General features: G+C 36.8%; 1 protein-coding gene across 1 annotated transcript in view; it reads left to right on the top strand.

The window, feature by feature from the left end:
• Positions 1-13964, top strand: part of LOC106085571 (synaptic vesicular amine transporter) — a 49689-nt gene that overhangs the window by 13529 nt on the left and 22196 nt on the right. Inside the window, exons 3-4 of the mRNA XM_013249879.2 lie at positions 3827-3930; positions 4007-4169. Coding sequence (XP_013105333.2) covers positions 3827-3930; positions 4007-4169 — 267 coding nt within the window. The remainder of the gene's footprint in view (positions 1-3826; positions 3931-4006; positions 4170-13964) is intronic.

A 13964-nucleotide genomic window follows, 5' to 3' on the forward strand; every position in this document is an offset into this window, starting at 1 on the left:
TATCGGTCTATATTTGGACATAGCTACCAAAAATGAACAATGACTTGTACTTATTTGACCACTCAATGTCCGTGCCGAATTTGGACCAAATCGGACCAAATTTCGACATAGCTGCTATGGGGGCATAAATTATGCATTTTTCACGGGATTATGACGAAAGGTGGTTTGCATATATACCCGAGGTGGCGTGTATCTAAAGTTCGACTCGACCGAACTTAACGCCTTTTACTTGCTTTATTTAAAAACATCACTGCAGCTATAAGGAATCGTGACCTTTCACACCGGGCGTATATTGAGAATCCGACAGCTGCAAACAAAAAGATTTTTAGAACTTATAGAGCTATTGCTCGAAATTGTATTCGCAGGGCAAAGCGAGCACAAGGCTATAGATTCATTAGTGATGCGAGCAACACGAAATACCTATGGTCTCATATTAATTCCACCGGAGTGACAAACTGTGATATAAATGTTGATGTTTTAAACAATTATTTTACTTCTTCTAATCCGTCAAATTTTCAATTTTGCTTATGTTTTTCGTTTGGACGAGTTTAGTTTTAGAAATGTTGACGACTTGGAGGTTTGTTATGCTTTATATAAAATTAGGTCGAATGCAATTGGAGTTGATGCAATACCTGTTAGATTTATTAAAATATTTTTTCCTGTCATCAGACAACATTTACTTCACGTCGGTAACACTATTATTGTTGTTGCATTCCTTTGTCTTGGAAGCTAGCGAAAGTTATACCGCTTCGTAAGAAGAATACAACTGGATTAAACTGAGCGGACTTCTGTCCAATATCGATATTTCCTGCTCTTTCTAAAGTGTTAGAGATACTGTTGAAGAATCAGATATCATGTTATTTAGATGAGAAAAATCTTATACTTTCATGTCAATCTGGATTTCGGAGGCATCACAGCACTACGTCACTTGTCAGATAATGTCTTGATAGAAAAAATGCCTGTGCCCTCGCAATTCTCGATCTGAGCAAAGCATTTGATTCTATTGAACACACAATTTTGCTTTTAAAACTATATTCCCATTTTAAATTTTCACATACGTCTTGCAATCTCATTCGATTTTTTTTACATAATCGTTCCCAATTCGTTTTATCTAATGGTGTAGTCTCTAACTCTTCCCATATTTTGGTGTCCCGGTGTTCCACAGAGATCTATGTGGATTCTAAATGGATTCGGCACTCAATGCTGAGTATATATGCCGATAATATTCAGCTATTTGCATCTAGCAACCCCGAATTCATTGAGGTATGCCTAAACCAATTGAATGAGGACATTGGTCGAGTCTGTGAGTGGGCAACTTTAAATGGAATCCTCATGAATATCGATAAAACTGAATGTTTGGTATTTTCTAATGAACGCAATATTCCTTTATCTTGGTTTTGATTTGGACTCATCGTTGAAATTCACATCAGGTATTTCACATGTCATTTCTAAAATAAATTTTATTATTTTTGTTTGTTTCTCTTTCGAGAAGAGCTCAATGATCGGAGATGCAAATGGAAAGCCAAAGATAGCAAAACACACCAAGCCATCAATACAACTTCCAACAGATGCACAAAATCAGGTGTAGTACGGAAGAAGTGTAATTTGTCACAGAAAGAATGTCTGTCATTACACAAAAATATATGCAGTACAACTAATAGATAGGGTTGTCGAGTGTGGTTAATATGGTAATTGTATCATAGATGCGTTTTCGCTATCAATACGATTCAAATACAAAATACCAACGCACGGTCCTTGAAGCCATCACACCTAATATGGTTGAAAAGTCTTCTAACCAAAGACGAAACGCGTCCCATAGTGGTTGGTGTGTGTTGCTATCTTTGGCATTCCTTTTCCATTTGCATCTCCGATCATTGAGCTCGTTTCGAAAAAGAAACAAACAAATATTGTATAATTTAATGATCTCGCCCTAGCAGACAAAAAACTTGAAAAATTAATAAATTTTATTCTTAGAAGATTGTATAATTTAAATTTATTTCTTCCAGTGCATATTAAACGTTTCTTAGCACATCCTCTTATAATTCCACATACTTTTTATGGCTTAGAAATTTTTTCAGGAGCAAATTCCTGTAATCACCTCAAGCTCTTATCCTGTTTTCATAGAATTTTACGTTACGTCTATGGAAATCACTGCCGCAGCGATTACCAACGTTTCACAACTGAATTTCTCGGATGCTCATTAGAGCATAACATAAACGTTAGGTGTCTATGTTACCTCTTCTGCATTATTAAATATGGACAGCCCTGTTATTTGTTTGACACTATCAACTTTCTAACTAGTAGCAGAAACTCCCACATACTTATTGAACGTTACAATAGTACTATTCTTGAAAGATCTTACCATAATCGGGTTTCACGTCTGTGGAATTCCTTACCGTAAGTCATTCAGCATTCAAAAGAAATTTAATTCTTTATTTCCCTTCTTTAAGCAGCTAAAGTAACTGTTGTTGTATATTATTGCCATAGATTTTATTAAGTCATATTTTTAGGTCTTTTCTTTCGAGTCTCCCTGACAATTTGCTTTTTATTATTATTTTGTTTACGTAGGGAAAAGTGCGTTAGATTTTTATTTTTACTTTTGAAAAGCCCAACAACTTGTAAATATTAACATCCGCTAAATCAGACAAGTTCCTAAAGTGGAACTCCTTTCGACTGCCAGTGTGGGAAAGTGGAAGATATTCTAAAGTCTCTTCTTCCTCTACGACCTCACAGTTCTGCTAAAGTCGTTACTTACAACCTTCAGTCTGTCAGCATATTTTCGATCACACAGTGATCTGTCATGACGGACACAATGACTGAGACGTCTATTTAGCCAGCGACAGCAAAGCGGTCGACCTCTTCAAGTCTAAATTAAGCCATATAATTTTGAAATGTTCACATATTTAATGGCTGCGTGGTTGCTATGGCTTTACATCTTAGCCATTCCACCGCTTCTTTAATTGCAAGTATCTCCGCCAACCATGGTCGGCTAACCTTCTCGATGTGACCAGTTCTAGTTCTTCAGAGTACACCCCTAATCATACTTGATCGTCTACTCTAGAACAATCCGTAAGAAGTCTACATACCATCTATTAACAGGAAAATTGTTTTTCCAATCGGTTCTATCAGGAATAGTGGTGCAGTACTTTCTAACAAAAGCGGCTCCGGTAACGTGTAATCCAATCTGCCTGGAACATCGGGCGTAATGTCAAGGATATCAAAGTATCCTTATCTCTTAGCCTCACAGCAATGGTCGCAGCAATATGTCTAGCCACAATTTCCAGAGGTTTTAAGCGTAACAATTCAGCCCATCAAACGGTGGGTTCCTCAGTGCGGCCACTCTTTGGATCCGGCTGAAATTATTTAATTATACGTACATAATTCTTTTTTATAGACACTCGATTCGATAGGCACTTCTTTGAATTATTATGTTGAGGAAAACATCATGAAACATGGTTTTAGAAATCGAAGAAGAAGTGCACAAAACTGAAGCGCTTGTGAAATTAACTGTGGTATTGGCCGGCCACCACAGATGACGAGATGACCGTAGCACAGAGGGTAGCATGCCTGCCTTTAATGCTGAACGCCCTGCGAGAACATCAGAAAAAATATTTTTCCTATTGCTGCCAACACTTGTGAGGTATTAATATTTGGTTATCAGCCATGTCAACATCTCTACTAAAGTGGTGTTGCTGGCAAGCCAGCTGTTCGGACTCGGCAATAAAAGGATCATTGAGATTACGAGTTGATGTTGTTCGATAATTGGCTAATTACTTTACTTATTCCGAGTTCATAGTATTTTAAAGGATATTTTGTATGTCTTTAGTGTTTGCAGTTGGCGAGACGTATGCAACTCTTTTAATAGCTCGTGCAGTTCAAGGCATTGGCTCTGCCTGTATCGGCGTTTGTGGAATGAGTTTGGTGGCACTGGTTAGTACGTCCTATGGCAGGTTCGATGAGTATTAAAAGAAAACATTAAAAAAAACATCCCGTTTGTTTCTTCCAGCATTATCCTGAAGAAGACCGCCGCTCCAAGGTAATGGGCATCATTTTGGGAAGCATAGCTTTGGGCGTTCTTTTAGGTTATCCATTTGGCGGTATACTTTATGATTTATTTGGAAAATCAGCTCCCTTCATTATATTGTCCACTATAATATTCATCAATTTGGGTGAGTATATATTGGCTGTTGTTTAAAAATGTTATCAAATATTTTGAAATTTTTAATTTTAAAAAACACACACACACATTTTAACCGGTTCTTGCTTTAGAAAGGGAAGAAAGAAGAAATATCAAGAAATCCAATTAAGCCAAAAATTAGGATTAAGCACAATCTCATTTTAAGGCAACGTTGTGTCATAAAATCTAAGTTGTTTTCATTTCCAGCCGAATGGGAATTAAGGTGGCTGCATTTGCCTAAAGGCTACCGTAGCGCAGAGGTTAGCATGTCCGCCTATGACGCTGAACGTTAGGGTTCGAATCCTGGCGAGACCATCAGAAAATTTTCAGCGGTGGTTCTCCCCGCCCAATGCTGGCAACATTTGTGAGGTATTATGCCATATAAAACTGCTCTCCAAAGAGGTGTCGCACTGTGGCACGCCGTTCGGACTCGGCTATAAAAAAGGAGGCCCTTATCATTGAGCTTAAACTTGAATCGGACTGCACTCATTGATATACGAGAAGTTTGCCCCTGTTCCTTAGTGGAATGTTCGTTGGCAAAATTAGCATTTGTATTTGCATTTGCCTAGATAACTAGATAATTCCACAAGCGGGACTATGAATAGATTTCCATGATTTCGTTGGTGTTGTGCAAAGTGTAAAGTATTCAATGTTGATGTTTAAGCATTTTTAAGAATACTCGCAGTGAATTCGAAATAATTATGAACTCGTCGCATTAATGGAAAAATTTGCAAGATGCAAACAGTTTTTTAAAATGCATCATGCCTGGAGAATTTTCTGCAATCACTCATTGATTCAATGCATAAAAGAAAAAAACCATTGAATCCTAATATAAACGCAGTCTAAAATTGAAATTTCAATGGATCAGCAACCATCAACCAGTTTAGTCGCCGATTACACGAGACATAATACTTTGCCGCCTTCTGGTCTATTGAATCCACCGAACACAACTGCTTCATCAAGTGCTCCTAGTGCCTCTGCCTTACCGTCTGGCATAACAACACTCCACAAGCTACACCCAAACTACCAGCTACGACTCCTAAACCACTAAAAGTTGCCCCGAATAAGAAAGCGATTTTGCAGCCAAATCCTAATTCTATCTCTGAAATTATTACAAAAAACTGAATTTTTAATTTTCTGTTGATCACATATCTCTAGTTTATCAAAATGTTGGAGGGTTAAATACAAAACTTTCGCCTCTACTCAGATCGCTTTAATTTCGATTTTAATATTATCGCTTTTACTGAAACTTGGCTTCAGAATATCAAATATATAGGCGTAATCGGAACGATAAAATGAAAAAAGTTGAATTTCCTTCTGAAGAAATAATAGTGAAATCTTCTTTGGATATTGAATTTGTAGCCGTAAAGATATTTTTGAAAAATGTTTCTATATTTATTTCATTTCATGTTCTTACGTCCCACTTACTTCATGTGAGGATATTTATTTAAAACACATATCTGCAATCCAATCAGAATTTCAGAATCAACAGACACATTGTTTGCCCTTGTTGATTTTAATCTTCCTCAAATTAACTGGATTCATTCATTCGAGTCAAAAGATTTAACACCCATGATACCAAATGGCATTTCTAATGAATGCATCGGCGTATTGTTAAATTTTTGTCTTTTTCAAATTAATTACATAAACAATTAATTTTCTAAATTACTTCATCTTGTTTTCGTTAATCAACTATCTGTGTACTGTTTAAGTTCTAACGATCCGGTTGTAAGTCCTGAGGATATACATCATCCGACACTCAAATTACTTATATCTATCCCACTCTTAAATTTAAAAATGCTAAAACTGATTACACCAAACTGAACTCACTACTCTCATCTGTTTATTGGAATGAAATTTTCAGATCTAAAGAAATCGATGCAATGATTTCAATTTTTATACTGTGCTACTTGACTTTATTTCTCAATCTGTCCCTAAAACTACTTTTTGCAACTCTATGGAATACAACCAATCTTTCTAGGCTGAAGAACAAGAAGAATAAATTGTATAAAAGGTTTAAACGCTCAGGGTCAACGTCTGACTTTTCGATGTATTCATTAACAAGATGCGAATATAATAAAAAACACAAATTGGCGTATGGTAGTTATTTGAATAAAATTAGAAATCAATTGAAATCAAATCCTAAATCTTTTTAGAAACTTGTGAATTCAAAGCGCCGTTGTAATAGTTTACCGAACTTTCTTAGATATAAAGCTAAAGTAGCTGATAACGATTCAGGCATTGCCGACATCTTTGCTGACTTTTTTAGCACTACCTACTCAGATAATTATTATGATTTATGTGGAACATATCCATACACAATCAACAATTCAGATTTTATAGACGTGTTTGGGATTGGCGAAAACGTAGTACTTGAAAATTTTAGGTCACTGAAGATAACTTTTAATCCCGGTCCAGATGGAATTCCATCGAACATTTTAAAGCATTGCGCTCTCGAACTTTCGTATCCCCTTTGTACACCTTTCAACAGTTCTTTAGCATGGATATCTGCCGGAATTGTGGAAGCAATCTTATATAAGACCGTTATTTAAAACAGGAAATCGCAATGAAGTTTCTATTTGCAGGGGCATTTCAATTTTGAATGCCAATCCGAAACTTTTATAGAAAATTCTGACTGACACTATTTCACATCAAGTCTCTTCTATATTTTCTGCCTACAAACATGGGTTCCGGAAATCGAAATCGACGATAGCAAATATTTTAGAATTTACTTGTTTGGTCAACAATGGCTTTAGGGAACGCTACCGTACAGATACTACATATATACCGATTTTTGTAAAACATTTTATAAAGTCAACCATAACCTTCTGTTAAGAAAAATAGGCCTTATTGGTTTCAGTCCATCTTTACTAAAGTGGATCAGATCATATCTGACTGGACTGACTACTGCAGTCTCCAAATCAATTGTTGTCTCTTCAGGTGTTCCAAAGTAGGTAGTCATCTTGGCCCTGTTCTGTTTTGTTTGTTCATAAACGATCTCCCTTTTACTTTAAAGCACTCTATTATTTTGATGTATGCAGATGATGTAAAGATCTTCAGATCAATGAGAGACTCTGACGAACAGTGTTATCTTCAGTATGACCTTGATACTCTTTACGAATGGTGCAATCAGAACTTTATGACACTCCATATTTCCAAATGCAAACGCATTTTATTTTCAAGAATAAACTCTCTTAAAACTAGCTATTTTTTGGGTTCCAACCAACTTGAAGTTTAAAGACCTTGGATTTCATCTAGACCAACGCTTAAACTTACGTCAACACATCTCAATGGTTGTAAACAAAGTACGTGGTGCTCTTGGATTCATGAAACGCTGGAGTAAAGAACTTAATGATTTCTCTGTGACGAAAAACTTTTTGCGTCGCTAGTAAGAAGTAATCTCGAGTACGCTTCAGTGGTATGGGATCCGTAGTACATTATTCATTCTGATTTGATAGAATCGGTTCAAAAACAATTTCTACTATTTTGTCTCCGTTGAAATGGGTGGGACAGAAGTTCATTACCTTCGTATGAGTACTGATTAAATTTTATAAAGCTTCTCACATTAAAAAGTCCTAGAACTATACTAAACATTACATTGTTGACTAAATTAATTCATGGTCAAATAGATTCTCGCTTTCTTTTGAGTCGAATTTTCTTTAACGTTCCTATCAGACCTACCAGATATTTTGATCTTTGGAAAATTTCTTATTATAGAACCAACTATGCCAATCCTTTTCGGCACCTATGTTATCAATTTGATCAACTGGAAGATATAATAAATCTATCTGAGAATCGAGAAAGTTTAAAAAGGAAAATATTATTTTTAAATTCTTAGGTTAGTACATTTGTAAATATACTGTTATTAGTCTGTAAGAGTATTTATTATCTACAGACTTGAATAAAAAAAGAATCATTCATCTGCGCTCCTTCTGCACATAATTTCGAGATGTCTCTCTCAACCGCCTTTCCGCCGGATATTCGGTTGGCCCTTCTACGTATTCCATCAGGTTAATTTTCTTATGGATATCAACCAAAGTCCAAATTCTATTATGTATGACAACTTTTGCCAATTGATGCCGGGAATAGTGTTATGGCAGTTCCGCAGCAAAAAATTTGTAAACAAATAATTAAACCACCACAAAAAATGCTAAAGTTGTGAAATACTCGTACCATGAATATACATTTTATTTTTAAGTTAATGCAGTGTTGAACTATTTTTTTATTTTATTTATTATCGTGTAAAAGATCATTTTATGCCGCCTTTTGCTGAATTTCTCAATGGTTTTCTTTAGCTGATCCAAACCCAATTTTTTTTTAAATGGAAATACGTAGGCACTCCTGGCGGTGGCCGACGGCTGTGATTGCTGTTTTTTCTTCTTTTAATACCCGCAAGTTTCATTTTTTATTTGCTTTAAAATTTTTTCTCACTATCAACTAACTATTCATCGGAAGTGCGCGGCGATGTTTTTTTTTTGCACACGCACAACCAGGGCTGCATTTCAGTTTGCTTCCATTTTTATAACTTCAAGAATTGTTGATTTGTAGGGATTTTAACCATGGTGAAACCTACAGACAAAAACACATTTGTAACGAACAATTTGAACACAAAAAAAAAGAATTTCCTTTTAATTTCACTACTTATTTAAGGCGCTATTACAAGGTATGTAGATGTCTTATGACATGCCACTCTATTCACATGTAATTGAAAATATTTGACAAAATTGTCAATTTACATACGATTTATCATTTAAGCTATCACAGCTGTATGTTATTTTCGTATGACATAACCTAAACATTTGAGCAAAAGCTGATGTTTTTATGCGTAACAAGTAAAAACGTGCTAAGTTCGGCCGGGCCGAATCTTATATACCCTCCACCATCGATCGCATTTGTCGAGTTCTTTTCCCGGCATCTCTTCTTAGGCAAAAAAGGATATAAGAAAAGAGTTGCTCTGCTATTAAAACGATATCAAGATATGGTCCGGTTCGGACCACAATTAAATTATATGTTGGAGACCTGTATAAAATTTCAGCCAATTCGTATAAGAATTGCGCCCATTGGGGCTCACGAAGTAAAATAGAGAGAAAGATTTATATGGGATCTGTATCGGGCTATAGACCGATTCAGACCATAATAAACACGTTTGTTGATGGTCATGAGAGGATCCGTCGTACAAAATTTCAGGCATATCGGATAATAATTGCGACCTCTAGGGGTCAAGAAGTCAAGATCCCAGATCGGTTTATATGGCAGCTATATCAGGTTATGAACCGATTTGAACCTTATTTGACACAGTTGTCGAAAGTAAAAATAAAATACGTCATGCAAAATTTCAGCCAAATCGGATAAGAATTGCGCCCTCTAGAAGCTCAAGAAGTCAAATCCCCAGATCTGTTTATATCACAGCTATATCAGGTTAAATACCGATTTCAACCATTCTTGGAACAGTTGTTGGATATCATAACGAAATACTTCGTGCAAAAATTCATTCAAATCGGATAAGAATTGTGCCCTCTAGAGGCTCATGAAGTCAAGACCCAAGATCGGTTTATATGACAGCTATATCAGGTTATGGACCGATTTAAACCATACTTGGCATAGTTGTTGGGTATCATAACAAAAGACGTCGTGCGAAATTTCATTCCATTCGGATAAGAATTGCGCCCCCTAGAGGCTTAAGAAGTCAAGATCCAAGATCGGTTTATATGGCAGCTATATCAGGTTATGGACCGATTTGAACCATATTTGGCACAGTTGTTGGATATTATAACAAAGCACGTTGTGCAAAATTTCATTCCAATCGGATAAGAATTGCGCACTCTAGAGGCTCAAGAAGTCAAGACCCAATATCGGTTTATATGGCAGCTATATCAGATTATGGACCGATTTGAACCATACTTGGCACAGTTGTTGGATATAATAACAAAACACGTCGTGCAAAATTTCATTCTGATCGGATAAGAATTGCGCACGCTAGAGGCTCAAGAAGTCAAGACCCAAGATCGGTTTATATGGCAGCTATATCAGGTTATGGACCGATTTAAACTATACTTGGCACAGTTGTTGGATATCATAACAAAACACGTCGTGCAAAATTTCATTCCAATCGGATAAGAATTGCGCACTCAAGAGGCTCAAGAAGTCAAGACCCAATATCGGTTTATATGGCAGCTATATCAGATTATGGACCGATTTGAACCATACTTGGCACAGTTGTTGGATATAATAACAAAACACGTCGTGCAAAATTTCATTCTGATCGGATAAGAATTGCGCACGCTAGAGGCTCAAGAAGTCAAGACCCAAGATCGGTTTATATGGCAGCTATATCAGGTTATGGACCGATTTGAACCATACTTGGCACAGTTGTTGGATATCATAACAAAACACGTCGTGCAAAATTTCATTCCAATCGGATAAGAATTGCGCACTCTAGAGGCTCAAGAAGTCAAGACCCAAGATCGGTTTATATGGCAGCTATATCAAAACATGGACCGATATGGCCCATTTACAATACCAACCGACCTACACTAATAAGAAGTATTTGTGCAAAATTTCAAGCGGCTAGCTTTACTCCTTCGGAAGTTAGCGTGCTTTCGACAGACAGACGGACGGACGGACGGACGGACGGACGGACGGACGGACGGACAGACGGACGGACATGGCTAGATCGACATAAAATGTCACGACGATCAAGAATATATATACTTTATGGGGTCTCAGACGAATATTTCGAGTAGTTACAAACAGAATGACGAAATTAGTATACCCCCCATCTTATGGTGGAGGGTATAAAAATTATTCAAGATGTGAGACAGTTTAATTTGGGGTTGCTTTCATTTGACTGACAACAAAAACAACTGATTTCTTTATGTTTTTGTCGGAAGGAATAGAGTACGCTCTAATCGAAAAAAATTACATGTGCTATTTTGAAAGGTTATTCTCATATGTTAGTTTCGTTTGTTATGCGCGACATGTATAACTCTACATATGCTAGATTTGACATGTCATAAGACAACTACATGCCACGTAATAGAGCCTTTGCTAATAAAAACAATAGAACAACTGCAAAAAGTGGTTGCCGAAAAATCCCATTTTTAGCAACTGGCATTGGCAACTTCAGTTAAAAGTTGCCATCCGTAATGCAAATTTGTCAACTTACAACACATTTGAACTAAGGTTGTCATCCATTATCGACCCATTAGTCTGCCATTTTTGTGTATTCCATTGTGGTCGCCTACAAAAGACTTATCTTGAACTTCTGGATACATTTTGACATTCGGCAGCCAACGCATCTGTTGTATTTTGATACGATACTATGTGAGTGATTCAAACGGCGAAATATTTGGGGATAAGTCTACAACTTTTTATCTATTGATCTGATCGGCAAAACATGTTGTAACTGCATGTAGAGGAGGACATAGGCTTTCAGAAAGTTGCATTGTGGTCCATATCCTTTATATAGGTTGGGAGACAGGGAGTCATTGTTGAATACTTTCGACTTCTCCAACCTTCTAGGGCCTATAACTCTGGAGAAAGTGCTTGGCGAGATCTTAAAATTTATACTTTACTGCCATGTCGTCATGTACCGTTTAGGATATATTAATATGTAGTTAAAATTTAAAATAAGTAATTTTGGCTTGATTTTTACAGAATTTTCTTGACAGCGTTGTTAATTTTTAAGCTACACTAAAGGCTTTAGCGTGAGGGCTAATGGAAAATTGTAGTCACTAATGGGTTCAGGGGAGGACCCTTTGGTGGTGACATTTTAAATTTCGAATTTTTTTGTCAACAATTTTCATCACAGAAAATTTTACCAATTTAAATGAGCAATAATATGTTTTTACGTTATGTATAAAAATGTAAAAGGCTAAAAAAAGAAAGATTTTCTTGAAAGAAAAAATATAAATTTGTAATTTTGTTTGCCCAAACCTAAGCCTTTAGACAAAATATTGTTAAACGTTTGTCTTTAGAGAACATTTTTATAAACATTTTTATTGAGAAAATTTCATCAAAATATTAACTTCAAAGAAATGTTTTAGCAAAACATTCATTGATATTTCGTTTTAAGAAAATCGTCAGTGAATTTAAAAGCAGTTTTTTAAAATTGCATTTAAAAAAAATAGTTTCGAGGGGGTCTGGGCCGAATTTTATCTTTAGAGAATTTTTTACTGATATGTTTTGTTTAGAGAAATTTTGATTGAAATGTCCTCATTAGAAAAACTGCTATTAAAATTTTGTCTTAAAAAAAATTTAATTGAAGTTTTGCTTTCATTGAAATTTTCACAATAACAAAAATTTGCTTTGACTTAAAAAAAATTTTAATAAATTTTTGCCTTTAAAAAAATAATTTGAATGCGCCGTCTAGGCCAAATATTGTCTTTACAAAAAATGTCACTGAAATTTTGTCTTCAGAAAAACTTTCATTGAAATTTAACGTTTAAAAAAAATTTAACAGATATTTTATATTTTGAAAATTTTAATTAAGTGATTTTTTTTTTTAAATTTTGTCTTTAGAAAAATTTTATTAGGATAGGTTAGTTTGAAAAGAGGGTGCAGATATTAATCCGCCCCATGCCTATGCAAATACAACTAAACCAGTTATCGGCTTGTTATGCGCTCTAAATACTAATAAAGTAACCTCGAAAAAGAAAATCTAAGTTAGAAATTCGGTGCTACTTACCAAATCCTTAATTATCTTCCATGCCACGCCCCTAAGTTGGATCATGCCTGGTATTGTGTCCCCACCTAAGTACCGGTGTCTTTTAGCCACGAAAGCCGGGCAATGCCATAGGAAATGCTCCAACGTCTCATCATCTTCCCTGCATGCCCTTGTCGCACCGATTTTGCATAAGTTAGCTCGTAGTCCTATGTGTCCCGTTACGGCTCGGCAACCAAACGATGCGGATTGTGCCATTATCAGAGAAGGCGTTAATCTCCTTCTAATATTCCAAGATCGTTCGTGATCTTACCGTCCTGGTTGTTATTGCCCTTATGGCCATCTTACTGTCCGTAAAGATGTTCACACTCGACGTCCACGCGTTAGCACCACACCACCTCACGCCACCACCTTCCGTGATCGCCCGGATCTCCCCCTGCAGGACCGTATTATGGTCAGGCTGTCTAAAACAGATCTCAGTCCCTGGGCTCTCAATGTAAACCCCCAGATCCACTCTGTCGTCTAGCTTTGATCCATCCGTATAACATAATCTTCCACATGGCAAAACTAGGGTTCCGTCAGTCCACGACTCTGCCGCTGTCACCAGTGCCTAGCATTCAACCTCAAGTGTCGTGTTAAAAATTAATTTAAGAAAAAAAGTTACTGAAATTCCGGCACGGGATAACTATGAGCACCACACAGGCTGGAACTTTGAGCTCCGACCTGTGTGGTGTCCATTGTTACCACAGGAAGCTTAGCTAAAAGCTACCAGGCACGTCCACATGTTGCGTAAGGTGGAAAGCTCCGTTTTTATGCGGAGTAGCTGTAAATGCGGCCGCGGGCAGTTAGCGAATTTGGAGAGAAGAGTCTCAGTCAGGTGGCACTGGCTCTTAATTAAATACTCAATGCCAATGATACTCGAGATGACAAGGCGGGTTATTGCCAACATCAGCGTCTGTTCCCAGGTTAGGGCCGGCTGGATGCGAGCGTCGGATCTTGGAGCAAGCGGCTCGCCACAACGAGGGTTACATGTACAATCCCACAAAAACTATGCGGTTGGGGAGCTGGGCCAATAACCCGCCCCCGAAAAACTATGAGAACTACCATGTATGATCGATCCGTGTA

This window comes from Stomoxys calcitrans, chromosome 2 (assembly GCF_963082655.1).
Source record: "Stomoxys calcitrans chromosome 2, idStoCalc2.1, whole genome shotgun sequence".
NCBI classification, from domain to species: domain Eukaryota; kingdom Metazoa; phylum Arthropoda; class Insecta; order Diptera; family Muscidae; genus Stomoxys; species Stomoxys calcitrans.